The 15356-nt window shown below is 42.6% G+C and overlaps 1 protein-coding gene across 1 annotated transcript in view; it reads left to right on the plus strand.

Moving 5' to 3' along the window:
• The window catches only part of gpr158a (G protein-coupled receptor 158a), a 102613-nt gene that overhangs the window by 35844 nt on the left and 51413 nt on the right, over positions 1–15356 (plus strand). The window contains exons 3-4 of the mRNA XM_014181001.3: positions 8768–8870; positions 11451–11677. Of these exons, the coding sequence (XP_014036476.2) occupies positions 8768–8870; positions 11451–11677 (330 nt within the window). The remainder of the gene's footprint in view (positions 1–8767; positions 8871–11450; positions 11678–15356) is intronic.

The raw sequence follows: 15356 nt of genomic DNA on the forward strand, positions 1-15356 counted from the left end.
TGCTATACATACCGTATACATTCCTCAGCAGTAACCACTGTATGATGAGCTTACGTTCCTCTGTGCTTTGCATTAAGACTTGGAGGGATCACTCAGTCCACATCCTATTAGAGAGTTGATGAGGCGCTGTGTTTGACCAGAGGAGTGAGGGCTTAATTCAAAGAGAAAGGGGTTTATGGGTAAAGGTCTAATGATCGAGCAGTGCACCTACTGAGCAGGTGGAAATGGGAAGGCTTCTGCATCAATTAGCACAATCGCAATATGTTTCCCCCCCCCCCCATTCCATGTCAGAGAGAGGTGAATGAGGAGACCCTCTTATGTTATGTGAAAGTGTGTGTGTTTGTGTTTGTATGTGTGTGTGTGTGTGTGTGTGTGTGTGTGTGTGTGTGTGTGTGTGTGTGTGTGTGTGTCACGTCCTGACCAGTGAAAGAGGTAATTTGCCATAGTAGAATGGTCAGGGCGTGGCAGGGGGGTTTGTTTTGTATGTATTTTGGGTTTTCTGTTTCTATGTGGGTTGTTCTAGTTATCTATTTCTATGTGTTGGTTTTCATGTTCGGACGGGTATGGTTTCCAATCAGAGGCAGGTGTCTTTCGTTGTCTCTGATTGGAAGCCATACTTAGGCAGCCTGTTTTTCCTTTGGGGTTGCGGGTAGTTGTTTTCCGTTTAGTCTAAGTGTACCTGATGGGACTGTGTTGGTCGTTTTGTTATTTTGTCAAGTGTCTTCATTAAAGTATTGAAAATGAGCACTATCCACGCTGCGTCTTGGTCTCCATTTCACGACCCTTATGACAGTGTGTGTTTGTGCCCATATTAGCAGACTTATTTAATTTCAAACTTTTCTCTAGTATAAGCTAATTACTGTGATTATCTATATTAGTAAAATACTCTCGATAAGTGGCTATTGTGTCAATACTTTTCTGTTTATTGTCCCAGCTCTACAGTATATTTCTGGAGCCATATACCCTGAACCATATGTGTAAGTTTTCCTGCAGGCAATACTTTTTGTATAATGTGTTTGTACTGGTGTGTCCACCGTTTATTTCTGTCTCCTATAGCTACCCTGTCATAGGCTCTCGGTACCGACGGCCCCCCTCTGGCGTGACAGCATGACGCTCTCCAATAAAAAGGCTCTCGCTCCCGGTCACACACATGTCACCATGGCAATTAGCGTGCCAGAGAGTGGGGGATTGACAGCTGCCACAGCTGTGTTGTAAACAAAGAGCAGTTGTGCTCGTAGGGAGACCTACGGCAACCACTGCATCATACCTTTTCTTTTATGATTAATAGTTGAAATACATTGCATACTGTAGGAATCTCTATACATCCGCAAGTGCGATAGTGTATGACAGAATGTATGACAGAATACATATCAGTATACATCCATATACTGTGCCATATAATACCTAGCATCCAACTCTCTGTCACTTGTGCTTCTAAAGCTCCTTATCCCTGTGTGGAAAGGTTTATGTATCTTGTCCAAACGGACCATTTTACGGCCCATTGGAGGTAATCCCACTCCTGGCTTGGCCGATGGGCCGATGTTGCTGAGATCACATGTGACGGATGGCAGGTAGCTGGGAAGCAGGCTGCTCCGTCTGGCCTCCTTCGCCGCTCAACACACTCCGGGCCCAGCCTGCATCAATCACCTAGTCAGAGTGGTGGGGGAGTGCTGTGACTATTCCCGGCCCCTCACACTTTTATACACACACACACACATGCACACAAACACACACACACAAACACATACACACTTCTCATTTCCCAAGCTAATGCAAAGGGACTGTATTGAAAGTGGCAGACAGGTCCACTGCGCCCCACCTTCCCTTCCTTCCCCACACACAGAGCAGATTTCAACAGCTGTTTGTTCTGTCGGATGGAGAATTGGGAATGACTTGCATTTCAAACCAAGCTGCAAAAAGGTATAGCCCTCAATAGGTAGGAAAATATCTGCAACAAGACATTTCACTTCATCAACTGAGCTAATTGATCCATTTCAGTGATGTCAGGAAGAATCTCACCTACCTGTGCTCTCAGGTCGAAACCCAAACGTAACCCAGCAGTGCATGGGTAAAATCGTTGGGGAAGCCAAGCCCCCCCCCCCCAAAAAAAGTGTGTTGGGATTATTGCATTATTTGCTGTTAATTCATATGCCTTGCGACTGTGATATATATATGCCTAAAGGCCATGACAATAAGAAGACAGCGGCAGAATACATTTTACCACCACTTTGTTTCATCACAAAACCGGACAGCAACTTCTGTCCAGTGAAGCCCACAACGCATATTGCATGTAACAGACGGTTACATGACCTACAGCATGTTTAAGCAAGTTAATGTTTTCGACATTTTCGGCCCACTAACAACTATTGATTTAGAACCACGGAGAGTTACAGCAAGTCGCAAAGATAACAGGAGCTGCCTCCACTATTCCAGCACCATTTCAACTTCAACATTTCAACATCATCATATCACCTCTGCTTAGTCTAATGCAGTGACAACTAAAAGATACCAAAAACAATTTAGTCCAATCAACATAAGCTGAATATGATGTGGCTATCCATGATTCTGATTTCTGTTTGCGCACGTGTGTATGTGTTCATGCAAGTAGAAAAACATGTTGACTCACCCTACTTGTAGAGAAACGCCAATGCCGTCCTCCTCTTTTTTATGTTGACAAAATGGTTTGTCACTCTGTCATACAGTACATGCTTTTATTTTTTGTTGTCCTAGGCTTCCTGGCTAAAATATTTGCTCACTAGCCTAACTTCCATTCACGGGCAACATTAGCTAGTTAACATTAGCCTTTTATATCTAGCTACTGTACATATTGAACTTCCATCCTCTCAGGTTAGGGGCACAACAATATTTGAATTAATGGTTGGATCAGAACCACCGTAATAATCATTGGCCAGTACAGAGAATTAAGTAAAACCGTCCAAATCCGTCTCTCCATCCATGGCTAATTTAGGGGCCAATTTAAACTAGCTAGCCACTGGAGGACAACAACACAACGAGATGCAACAGTTCAAGTTGTTTCTGTTAATGATGTATGCTCTCAAAGCAACTTGATAGGAGAGACGCCAAATCCAAGCAGGCTTCCTTTGAACACTTTTTTTTTCTTTCGCCAGGACCATTCATAGTTGAGCTCGCTCAGTTTAACTCAATGCTGACTGGCAAATGTTGTGTCTTTTTTTTGTCAAGGGAGGCCATGTGCTCACTGGCTTCCCATGCCTTCAATGCTACAGACGGCAACAATGTAATACTTGTTTGGACCAGACAGCATCAGATAGATGGCCTACATGTAGAGAGACAGAGGGGTGCTGTTTCACTCGTTCGGATGCTTTCTCCAGCCTCTTGCCAATTGAAGGAAAATTATGAAACACAGAGAGACAAAAGAGATACATTATTTTATTTATTAAAAAAATTAATTGGGGGGGCTTCCGTTGGCCTTCATGAATACGCCACTGAACATGACACGTAAAAAATCTGACTTGCCTGCGATACTCCAGAAAAAGGGTCGCCAGCCCTCCCATAGCTCACAGAAAATCAAACATGTTCTCTGTTCTAAAGGCAACAGAGGGAGCTGCATGACACTATAGTAGCGTGTTGTCCTGGAGTTGTTCACTGCTGGCCGCTTTGTGAAGCAGGGTGAGCAAAGTTCAGCAGGCCAACACACATTCTTAATGATTCATAGGGTTTGGAAGCATGGTGGTCCCAGTTGACCTTACTGAAGGTCTGAGAAGATGCCTGCTGAGTGGGGAATTCAGAGGACTAATACTAAAAGAGATGTCAAAGATTCAGGAGGAACTGTGCTAAACTATCCTATTCTATGGAATTTGAGATATACTGTATCAGTGAAAAACCTCAGCAGCATCATTAATTTTCAGAAAAGTATTTAATGTAATTTCAGCCTGAGCCAGTTATAGGATTCTCTGGCACACTCTGAGGAAGAGGGGTGGAGCCCTCTTCCTCAACAGCATATTTGCATCCGATTGTAAACAAGATCTGCTGGATGGAGTTTTCCACAGATTTTCATGGCAAGTTAAATGTCACTGAAGCAGGGGCGTAGGCATATATATTTTTTGGATAGGCCTAGAAAAATTTGGATAGGCATTTTTTATGCTTATTTATTTAGCGATTGCACTTTATATTATTTCGTAATATAATAATTTTATACTAGTGCATAGTACTTGGAGCAACCTTGTTACATATACAAATAATTACCTATCCCAGCATATTAAAATAAGACAGTAATTTTAGACCAGTTACCAACTTGCCAACATAAAACTAATCTTCAGACGCACTTTAATCTCAATGGGCAAACAAGCCTATACTTGATGTTCAATTTATACCACGGCAGGCGGTAGTACTATAAAATGGTACCTTACCTTTAGTAGACGTATCATAAGGCGTGACCTACATCACAAGGCGCAAACGGTGAGGTTTTTAGTTGAATATGGTGATGACTTCATCATAATCCAATGTACCTGTCAGTTCACGCTCAAAAGACAGCAAACTGAAGTGGTTCAGCCGGGCGCTTGTCATTGATGTGCGAAGATGATTTTTTATCCTAGTTGTTGTTGAGAAAAGTCTCTCCACACTGCATGATGACATTGGAAGTGTGACAATGATCCTTAACAGAGAGTTTAAATTGGGGAAAATATCATCAGAGCAGCTGTCAAGTATACTCATTATGGAGGAAAAGTCACTCTTTCCCATGTTCATTTTGCAACTCAACTGCTGAATAAAAACAGTGAATTCAGCATCCTCAATTGATATTGCAGAATGATCGCATGTGGTCTTCAGCTGCTCTTTAAGGCCGCAGGTTTGGGATTCTTTGGAAAAGGAGGCTGCCGCTTGCATGATCCCGTATGTGTCTTGTTGAAATCTTGAGTTCAACTCAGTAATCTGTCTGTCTAGAATATTGTTGTTTTCCCTAATGAAGTTGTGACTACACTTGTCTGCGAATTTTACAGGCAGTTTTCGCTGCCGTGATGCGCTCACATCCCAATTACTAATATCATGCTTATTCATCATCTCTTCAGTTAGCTTGAGAACTTTATCGACGACTCCTCCTGAGTTATCTCTGAACGTAGAAAACCTGCGTTTGAGGATTTCAATTAGACCAATACAGTCCGTCACAGATAATGTAGAGCTTTGTAATCCCTTCGTAGCAAAATCACCAGTGTCAAACAGTTTACTAAACGTGACTAACAGGAAAAAACACTTGTTGTTCTGGATTTGTTGTAAGAGGGCATCGGCTTCTAATTTGGTTTGTCCACAAGCCTCTGAAAACTCTGCAAGAACCTCTAAAATGACATCTAGCAGTAACAGCACTTTACTCACAGACCCTGATTTTGAACTCCACCGTACACCCGTGGATCTTTCTAGCTTGATACATGGTCTATCGGGATGCAACTCTTTTTGTACTTCTATGAATCGAGCATGTCTGTGGGATCCACTCATAAATGTGTGTAGCTGATTTACTGTGTCTAAAAAAGGACTGACATGTCCCGACACTTCTGCTGCGGTGCACAGAACCAAATTCGGACGGTGGGAGTTGCAATGCACATATACAGCTTGCTTAAATGTTTGCTTTAGTAGGACATGTACCCCTCCTCTGTTCCCTGACATTACTGATGCGCCATCGAAACAAAAACCCACACACAGAGTGGAATACAACTCCAGGTGTTGCAACACTTCTAGTATTTTCCGAGACATTCCTTGTGCACACAAATCAGACGTTTCCTTAAACCCAATAGCTCTTTCTTTAATCATTCCAGCATGAATGTATCGGATGCACACAGCAATAAGTTCTCGTTTAGATTGATCTTTATATTAATCTGCTAGTGTGGCAAAATACGTGGAAGGCACAGAATGAACTTCATCTTTTATCCTCCACAGTAGCAGTGATGCTGCACACTCCAGCGACTTGTTCTGAATTTCGGGGATCATAAGCGTGGCATTGCGAGGTAGCTCATTAAGCCTGTTTTGTATTTCTGAGTCCTACTTTGAGATGAAATTGAAGATTTCTAAAAAGTTACCTTTGTTGATTGCCTCTTTGGTTTCTCTATACCATCTGAGTGGAATATTCTGCTTTGCACACATTAGAACAATATCTATGACCACTTTAATATGTGCACAGTTTCTTTCTATAAAATCCATGTTTGCATCACCATGCATTTGGTTCAACACAGTCCCACGACTTCTAGGCTCATGGGTCGCCTTGTAGGATTCAAATTTTGCAAAGGCACTAGCATGTCATTTGCTATTCTCGTGTTTGCAGCAAGCATTTCTTCCAGTTTTTAAATGTTTAAATCTTGTATAAATCTGAATTTGACATTTCCCCAGGAAAGTGCCTACAAAACTTACAAAAAATAGCATATTTTGCTTTACTATACTCAATCCACACTAACTGGTCATACCACCTTGAAGAGAAGCAGCGTGATTTGCCATTTATCATACTTGAAGGGAACTTTGCTAGCTTTGGTTGACAGGCTTGTTCATCAACGGCCTAGAAATCTGTCGGTGGACCTACTGCAGGTTCACCCCCGCCCGAAGCATCAAGAACGAGAGGAGACCGTGGGGAGGCAAGCATGCCTGGCTCGACGTGGCATTGGCGGTTGTGATGGCGATTGTGGTTGTTTCTATTATGGCACCACCTGTTAATTAATGTCTCATTCTGGATGCTATCGGTAGATTGATCCAAATTATTTTCTCGCACACACTCCTTTTCCTCACTCCTTTTCCTTTTTTGAAAAACCTAGCGATCGACATTTGGTTTGCCATTGCTAGAACTACTAAATTACCTTAGCTGGTGAGTCAATTGGAGTAAGCTAGCACTGTAGAGCTTGCTAGCTTATGTGCTACAAAGTTTAGCCACGTGACGTTGGCAGGTTGTTGAGGCAAACCACGGTATGAATTTATTTGAAATGTAACCAATAGTCAGAAGCCAATTTAATTGTCGCAGACCATTTCTTTGATACATTATAATAAAATTACCCATAGAAAATAAATCTCACATGTGTTACCTTAGCTGGTGAGTCAATTTGAGTAAGCTAGCGTTGTAGAGCTTGCTAGCTTATGTGCTACAAAGTTTAGCCACGTGACGTTGGCAGGTTGTTAAGGCAAACCACGGTATGAATTTATTTGAAATGTAACCAATAGTCAGAAGCCAACTTAATTGTCGCAGACCATTTCTTTGATACATTATAATAAAATGACGCATAGAAAATAAATCTCACATGTGTTTCTTTTAAAAATGTAATAAAATAAAACACAATTTATATTGAATAATTTCTGGGACATTTTTTGGGTAGGCCTGAGATCAAACAGGGTATGCCGCTGTACTGAAGTTAGGATTTAGCGCCATGTAAAGGGAATCTCATTGTACCCTATATGGCAAATTTGATTTGAATGCACATCCCACTTCTGACACCATATACCTCGGGTGGCAGATAGCCAGCTGGGATGGCAGGTAGCCTAGTGGTTAGAGCATTGGGCCAGTAACTTCAAGGTTGCTGGATTGAATCCCCAAGCTGACAGGGTAAAAATCTGTTGTTCTGCCCCTGAACAAGGCAGTTAACCCACTGTTCCCTGGTAGACTGTCATTGTAAATAAGAATTTGTTCTTAACTGATTTGCCTAGTTAAATTTAAAATAAACAAAATATCTCGGGCAGGGCTTGAATCAAGGACCACTATGCCACCATACTGCTGAATACTTCTGTTTAACAAAGCTGTGTAGTGCTGATTTAGGTGTCTTGGTGACATCAGTGCTTTGTCTGAGAAGAGCGTCCATTGAGCGGTAACTCTATAATTACCTTGCGATTGCAGATGGTCGGGAAGGAGAGTCTCAAAGGATTTGTCTGAGGGCCTGGTTGACTGTTCTCAGATTTGTAAATGCAGATGGCCCGGCTCAGAGCTCCTTGAGAGACAGCCAGAAATAGCGACCTCTTAATGCAAAGTCCAGTCACAATAGCCGCTGCTTCATTTAGAGTAGGCGGTGCCACTGCCACTGGCCTTGAACCACAGGTCACCAACACTTCAACACTTCACATCGTGTTAAGTGTCTGGTGGAGTCCAATACTTAGTCTGGGTCCCTGTTGTTATTCTGGGATTCTCAACTGAAGTTATATTTATAATCTGGGCTGAGAAAATAAAATCTTGTTTCAGTTTGAAAATCAGACGGTACTCTTAAAAGAAAATACAATTTTGTCTCACTGTGACCCAGATGTTTTAGAAGCGGAATGGAAGATGGAATCAGGTCCCCCGAGACACAGAATTAATAGTTCTCTTTTAATCTTTGCAAATACGCCTGTTCTTAATTTAGATATTAATTACATCTTGTAATTTGGCAAATGCCGAGAAAAGTCTGCCAAGGATGCCCCTTGACGCTCCTCTGGAGCTCTCTCTAACAGGCCTCTCTCTGTTTCCTATCAGCTCAATCAAATGAAACAGCCTCGCCTAATTTAATATGGAGCATTTCACTGGTTTTCCCATTATGTTCATTGATTAAGACGAGGCTTTGGAGGTTTGTGCTCACTGTTGTAAGTGTTTTCATTGGTTAATTGCTGAGAGAATTGAGTGCGATTCTTTGACATATGTTTTTTTTTTTAAATGTAAATAGAATTACCATTGAGAGCAACTGCTTCTCAAGATGAACACATATACAGTAAATCCATATATTGTCCATTTTATTCAACATATATTGACACCTGTACCTACAGTAGATGCCAAATACTGTATTGTCCTTTTTTCTATCCACAGTGCATGTCTATCCGAGGCCATGGGTTTGTGCTCGACAAATACAAATGCCAGTGCAAGACAGGCTTCTACCACCCCAACAGAGTGGCGGTCAATGGCTTCAAAAGTAAGTAACATTACTGATATTTGCCAACATGTTACAAACATGCTCTGCGATGTGTGACATCACTTGGGATGGGAGCATGGTGAGGACTGAAGGCAAATCATGGTCCTCAAAAACTCAGACACACTCTGTCAATCAAGTGATGTTTACCCGATTGATGCAAAATATGACCCTCATTCGTAGCAGCTGCAAGTCCGTGATGTGTTGACCATGCAAATGTATTCAAGTTCTTCTTCTTTCTGTTGTTCCTTCCAGTCGCATATGATGGCTCCTAATCAGGAAGAGGAATTTAGCAGATGTAGCTGTCTGACCCTTTGAACGCTCTCTCGCGACATGTTCAGTAGTGTTAGTAGCGTTAGCATTACCGTTGCTATGATGACATTATCTTAAACCTCACCTGGTGTTGGCACCATGTGGTCCTTTATAATCCTTTATTTTAAGGAACAAGATACAGTGGAATCGTCATTTTGTGACCCTCCTTCCTTCCCTCCGTTGTGTGTTAATTAGAATAGGCCCTGGCAGACATGGAGCCCCTGTGGTATTATGTTGGTCGGGCTTGAAGCCCACTCACACTCCCGTGTTCTCCTCCCAGCTCTCTCCCTGAGTCTCCTCTCATCCCACCCGGACCTCTGCATGTCTCTCTGTGTCTGCATCAGTCCCCCCACCCCCCTCCATCCTTCCCTCCCTCTCTTTATCCCTCCATCCTTACCCACACTCGTCCCTTTTTGCATATGACAGCACAGCAAGAGCTCCCACCACGAAGATAAGCTCTCTCTTATTCAGAGAGGGGTGGATGTGTCTGTGCGTGTGTGCGTAGATGTGCGTTCATGTGCATAGGCGCGTTGAGGGGGGGGGGGGGGGGGGGGGGGTAATTTGATTAGAGCAGACAGAGCCTTACAGACACGTTCTTCAGCAGTCTTGCCCACTACCGGGCCAATAACAACTGTTGTCTTAATCTCAAAGTGAACATTCTCCACCCTCAACTCTCTTTGTAGAGGAAACTGCCACTGTTCACCTTTCCTTTTTGATTCCTTACATTTCCATAGCTTTTGCTTCCAATGAAGTTAGGTTCGCTTTCAGACTGTCAGAAACTGAGTCAACAGGAGAAGCAATGAGCCAAATGAGAGACAGCTATTAGTCATACCATCAAGCCAATGGGAGATAAGTAGGTATTTTCAGGAGATCAAGGATGTGCAGTCATAGATTTCTAAAATAGTCTTTGGTTAAGAGCAAAGTCCCAGTAAATGGGAGAAATGGTTGGAGTTTTACCCAATATCGCTGCCAAACTGGCATCACTAAAGGGTTTCTCGCTCTCTCCATTGACACCCCTCTTGAGACAATTATCTGAGCCCACCAGCCTTTCCCATGTCCCCTGAATTTGTCCATGTAGAAATAATGTGAGCCTTGCACATTTCTCTGTGCTTTAGCCATGAGTATTCTCTGCGGAATACTGGTATGATATGCCAATCGTTGAACCAGGGAAACTGTGTTGACTTTTCATGTTCACACATATGCTTTGATGTTTAGGTGCAGTACAGACACAAGAGAGAGCTTAGGTTTCATCCTCCAGGCTTTCACTCTATCATAGGGTGGCAGGAAGCCTAGCGTTTAGAGTTTTGGGTTATTAACCGAAAGGTTGCTGGTTTGAAGACCTGAGCCAACAAGATGAAAAATCTGTCAATGTGCCCTTGAGCAAGGCACTTAACCCTTGCTCCAGAGGCACCGTACTGTTTTGACTGACCCTGTAAAACAACACATTTCACTGCACCTATTTTTTTTTTTTACAGAGGATACTTTCATAGTTTAAAAAAGGCTGTTTACTTAAAGGCCCAGTGCAGTCAAAATCTTCAGCGACGTTTAAAGTGTCCGTTACTTAGCTATGGCTTTAGCAATGTCAGGTGTAGGTGTATGTACTGCTGACAGAAACACTCTATTACAACAAACAGTATGCCACCCTTCCTTGTTATATACAATGGTACACAACATAAATCCTTTTTTACACACTGAAAATTATGTCATCAATGATCGAAGAAGTTAATCAATGGCACCCTATTCCTTTAGAGTGCACTACTTTTGACCAGGGCCCGGGATCTGGTCAAAAGTAGTGCACAATGTAGCGAATAGGGTGCAATTTATGCACATGCTGGGTCTTATCTTAAAAAATAGCTGTGAAATTCCAATTAATGGAGGTGAGATGATATCATGATAATGATGATGATGATGATGTCAAAGCCAGAGAAGATATTGGAGATATAAAGGCCTGGCACAGATGGTGTTCGAACACCCACGTAGAGACCTACAGGAAACCACAGGAGGAGCAGCCATAATCAGAGAGAAGGGCCTATGTTTAACACGTTTAAGGAGAGCCACTTGAATAGGGTTAAAGGTTAGGTTGACATGAGGAGTCTGGCTCCCTCTAATTGCTACAAAGGAGCAAAAGAACAGCACTAAGTAATTTACCAAATAAAGCTACCATAATGTACTACAAAGTACCTAATTTAGTTGAGTGTTGAAGTGCCATTTTATTGGAAATTGTTTTTATGACCCAGGTAAAAAAATCTTTAAAAAATCTTTCTGTCACAGGTTGGGGCAGAAAGGGAAAAGCTTCAGATGGGGTTCCTAACCTGGCCGAGGGGTCGTCCAGCGACTGCCTGCCCTGTCAGGAGGACTGTGCCTACTGCAAGGATGACACGCCCTGTGTTGCTCAAAGTGACAGCGCCCTGCGCATGGCCGTGCTCTCCTTCCAGGTCCTGTGTATGCTGGTGGACTTTGTCAGCATGGTGATCATCTACCACTTCCGCAGGAAAAAGGTGAGGCACTATTCAGCCGTCATTCATCCCCTTTTACATTGATCATAATCACTATTCATCATCTATTACATTGATATATGATATATTGATATATAGTTCATGACTTAATACATGTTATTCATGTTATTTTCCATCCTAATTCATCATCTATGTTGATGTATTAGTTAATGGATGATTTGATACATGTTATTCTATCCTATTAGCCTACATTGTTTTATTCATTAATGGATGACTGGGTCAATCTTATCCTTTCCTTTTCTTTGTTCTTGAACCTGAATGAGAACAGGGGCACACACTATACTGTAGCTGCAATGTATCAGAGAGCTTATCATAGTCTTTTTGAACAGAATGATATTTGCTGTATATTTTACTGTATACATTGGATGTGTTTCGACCATATGGCCATGGGTAGCTCTGTCACGTCCTGACCAGTATAAGGGGTTATTGTTTATTGTAGTTTGGTCAGGACGTGGCAGGGGGTATTTCTTTTATGTGGTTCGGGGTTTATGGTATATGTATTTATGTAAGAGGGGTGTTTGATTTATGTGTTCCGGGGTTTTTGGGTAATGTTCTTGTTTTGTATTTCTATGGTTTTCTATGTTCTGTATTTCTTTGTGTTGGCCTGGTATGGCTCTCAATCAGGAACAGCTGTACATTGTTGTTGCTGATTGAGAGTCATACTTAGGTAGCCCTGTTTCACCTGTCCCTTTGTGGGAAGTTGTTGTTGCACTGCTGTGTTAGCCTGCAATACTGTTCGTTTCATACGTTTTCTTGTTTTGTTTTTGTTACGTGTCTCAAAATAAAGATAAAATGACCACTCAACCCGCTGCGCCTTGGTCCAGTATATACAACGATCGTTACAAGCTCAGGAACATTCAACTAGTGTATTATTCATGGAGATACCTCTTCTGACAGTTCAGAGCACCACAAATAATAATTGACTCTATTTGATTATACATGATTCATTGGGCACACACAATCTGGTACAGTTTGGCACATTGATGGCAGGACTAAGGTTCCAACTCTAAGCTTTAATGCCGATTGACAGATTTAGTTGGCATTTGCACCAGTTCAAAAGTTGTATCTTTAGTTTCAACTGAACTGGAGTGAGTTTTCCAAGACATTCGTGGCACTAAGATCAGCGTTTGTCCCTTGCCAACCAAATGTCTCACTCTTAGACTCTATGAGATGATCTTAGCTACAACGTTTTGGGAAGTTCATTATAGAGCTGGGCTTCTATCCACGAGATGTTTCAGAGTAGGAGTGCTGATCTAGGAACAGGTCCACTGTCACGTTCTGACCAGTAAAGGGGTTATTTGTTATTGTAGTTTGGTCAGGACGTGGCAGGGGGTGTTTGTTTTATGTGGTTCGGGGTTTGTTGGGATATGTGTTTATTTAAGAGGGGTGTTTTTGTCATGGGATTTGTGGGAAGTTGTTTTTGCACTGCTGTGTTTAGCCTGCAATACTGTGCGTTCGTTCGTTTTCTTGTTTTGTTTATTTAGTGTTCATTAAAAGTTTAATATGAGCACTCAACCCGCTGCGCCTTGGTCTACTCCATACAACGACCGTTACATCCACCCTGTCGACATGATCTTATTCATTATGATCTTAAAGGGAAAACTGATCCCAGATCAGCACTCAGCAAGCATTAAGAATATGGGCCCTGATGTTCAGCAAATGTTATGGAGAATGTTAGTACAATGAAATTGAGAACATGCTGTAAGTGCATACCTTAGGTAGATGATAATAACTATGTTGAGTCTAAGACAAGGGTTTAGTCTAGGCCTCACTGGTAAGTAAGCCTTGTCAGAGCCAGAACAGCCTAAAGGGGAAGAGCCTATTACCTATGTTTTTAGCATGAGGCAGCTTGTACAAGTACACCCCCTGGACAGGATGCTAGACTTTCGTAGGGCCGATACGTCTCCTTAATGTTTGAGTGCCAAGCAGGGCATTATGTCCCATTTTTAGTCTTTGGTATGACTTGACTAGGGATCGAACTCCAAACCGTTCAATTTCAGGGCAGTCACTCTAACCACAAGGCCACTGAGTTGGTACATAGAGGGATCTGATTTCTCTTAACAAGATTCAGTTTCTCCATGGCTGTCCTCGATGCTATGGGCTTATAAATAGATCTGCCTAGCTTCTCCAATGCCCACACACTCTCCAAATCCCCCAGGCTTCTTACAGTAAAATAATAACATCTCTGAGATAGAATAATCTTGGGTACAGTGATATTCTTTGATACAAGTAAAAAATGTAAGAAACCTCCTTGCCATAGATATGGAATCCTCAAGAATGTGAGTACTGTAGACCACACTACCTACCTAGAGAGTTTCATCTGTATTTTTTGTAGCTGTTTACATACCACCACAGTCAGAGGCTGGCACTAAGACAGCTTTGAATGAGCTGTATTCCACCATAAGCAAACAAGAAAATGCTCATCCAGAGGCGGCGCTCCAATTAGCCGGGGACTTTAATGCAGGGAAACTTAAATCAGTTTTACCAAATTTCTATCAGCATGTTAAATGTGCAACCAGAGAAAAAAACTCTGGACCACCTTTACTCCACACACAGGTACACATACAAAGCTCTCCCTCGCCCTCCATTTGGCAAATCTGACCATAATTCTATCCTCCTGATTCCTGCTTACAAGCAAAAATTAAAGCCGGAAGCACCAGTGACTAGATGAATAAAAAAGGGGTCAGATGAAGCAGATGCTAAGCTACAGGACTGTTTTGCTACCACAGACTGGAATATGTTGCGGGATTCCTCCGATGGCATTGAGGACAACACCACATCAGTCATTGGCTTCATCGATAAGTGCATCGATGACGTCATCCCCACAGTGACCGTATGTACATACCCCAACCAGAAGCCATGGATTACAGGCAACATCCACACTGAGCTAAAGGCTAGAGCTGTAGCTTTCAAGGAGCGGGACTCTAACCCGGAAGCTTATAAGAAATCCCGCTAGGCCCTGCGATGAACCATCAAACATGCAAAGCGTCAATACAGGACTAAGATCGAATCGTACTACACCGGCTCTGACACTCCTTGGATGTGGCAGGGCTTGCAAACCATTACAGACTACAAAAGGAAGCACAGTTGAGAGCTGCCCAGTGACACAGGCCTACCAGACGAGCTAAACTACTTCTATGCTCGCTTTGAGGCAAATAACACTGAAACATGCATGAGAGCACCAGCTGTTCCGGAAGACTGTGTGATCACGCTCTCTGCAGCCGATGTGAGTAAGACCTTTAAACAGGTCAACATTCACAAGCCCGCAGGGCCAGACGGATTACCAGGACGTGTACTGCGAGCATGCGATGACCAACTGGCAAGTGTCTTCACTGACATTTTCAACCTCTCCCTGTCCGAGTCTGTAATATCAACATATTTTAAGCAGGCCACCATAGTGCCTGTGCCCAAGAACACTAAAGTAACCTGCCTAAACAACTACCGACCCGTAGCACTCACGTCAGTAGCCATGAAGTGCTTCGAAAGGCTGGTCATGGCTCACATCAACACCATTATCCCAGAAACCCTAGACCCACTCCAATTTGCATACCGCCCCAACAGATACACAGATGATGCCCTTTCTCACCTCACCTGGATGCCCTTTCTCACCTGGACAAAAGGAACACCTATGTGAGAATGCTATTCATTGACTACAGCTCAG

Source organism: Salmo salar, chromosome 29 (genome assembly GCF_965601325.2).
Source record: "Salmo salar chromosome 29, fSalSal1, whole genome shotgun sequence".
Lineage (NCBI taxonomy): Eukaryota > Metazoa > Chordata > Actinopteri > Salmoniformes > Salmonidae > Salmo > Salmo salar.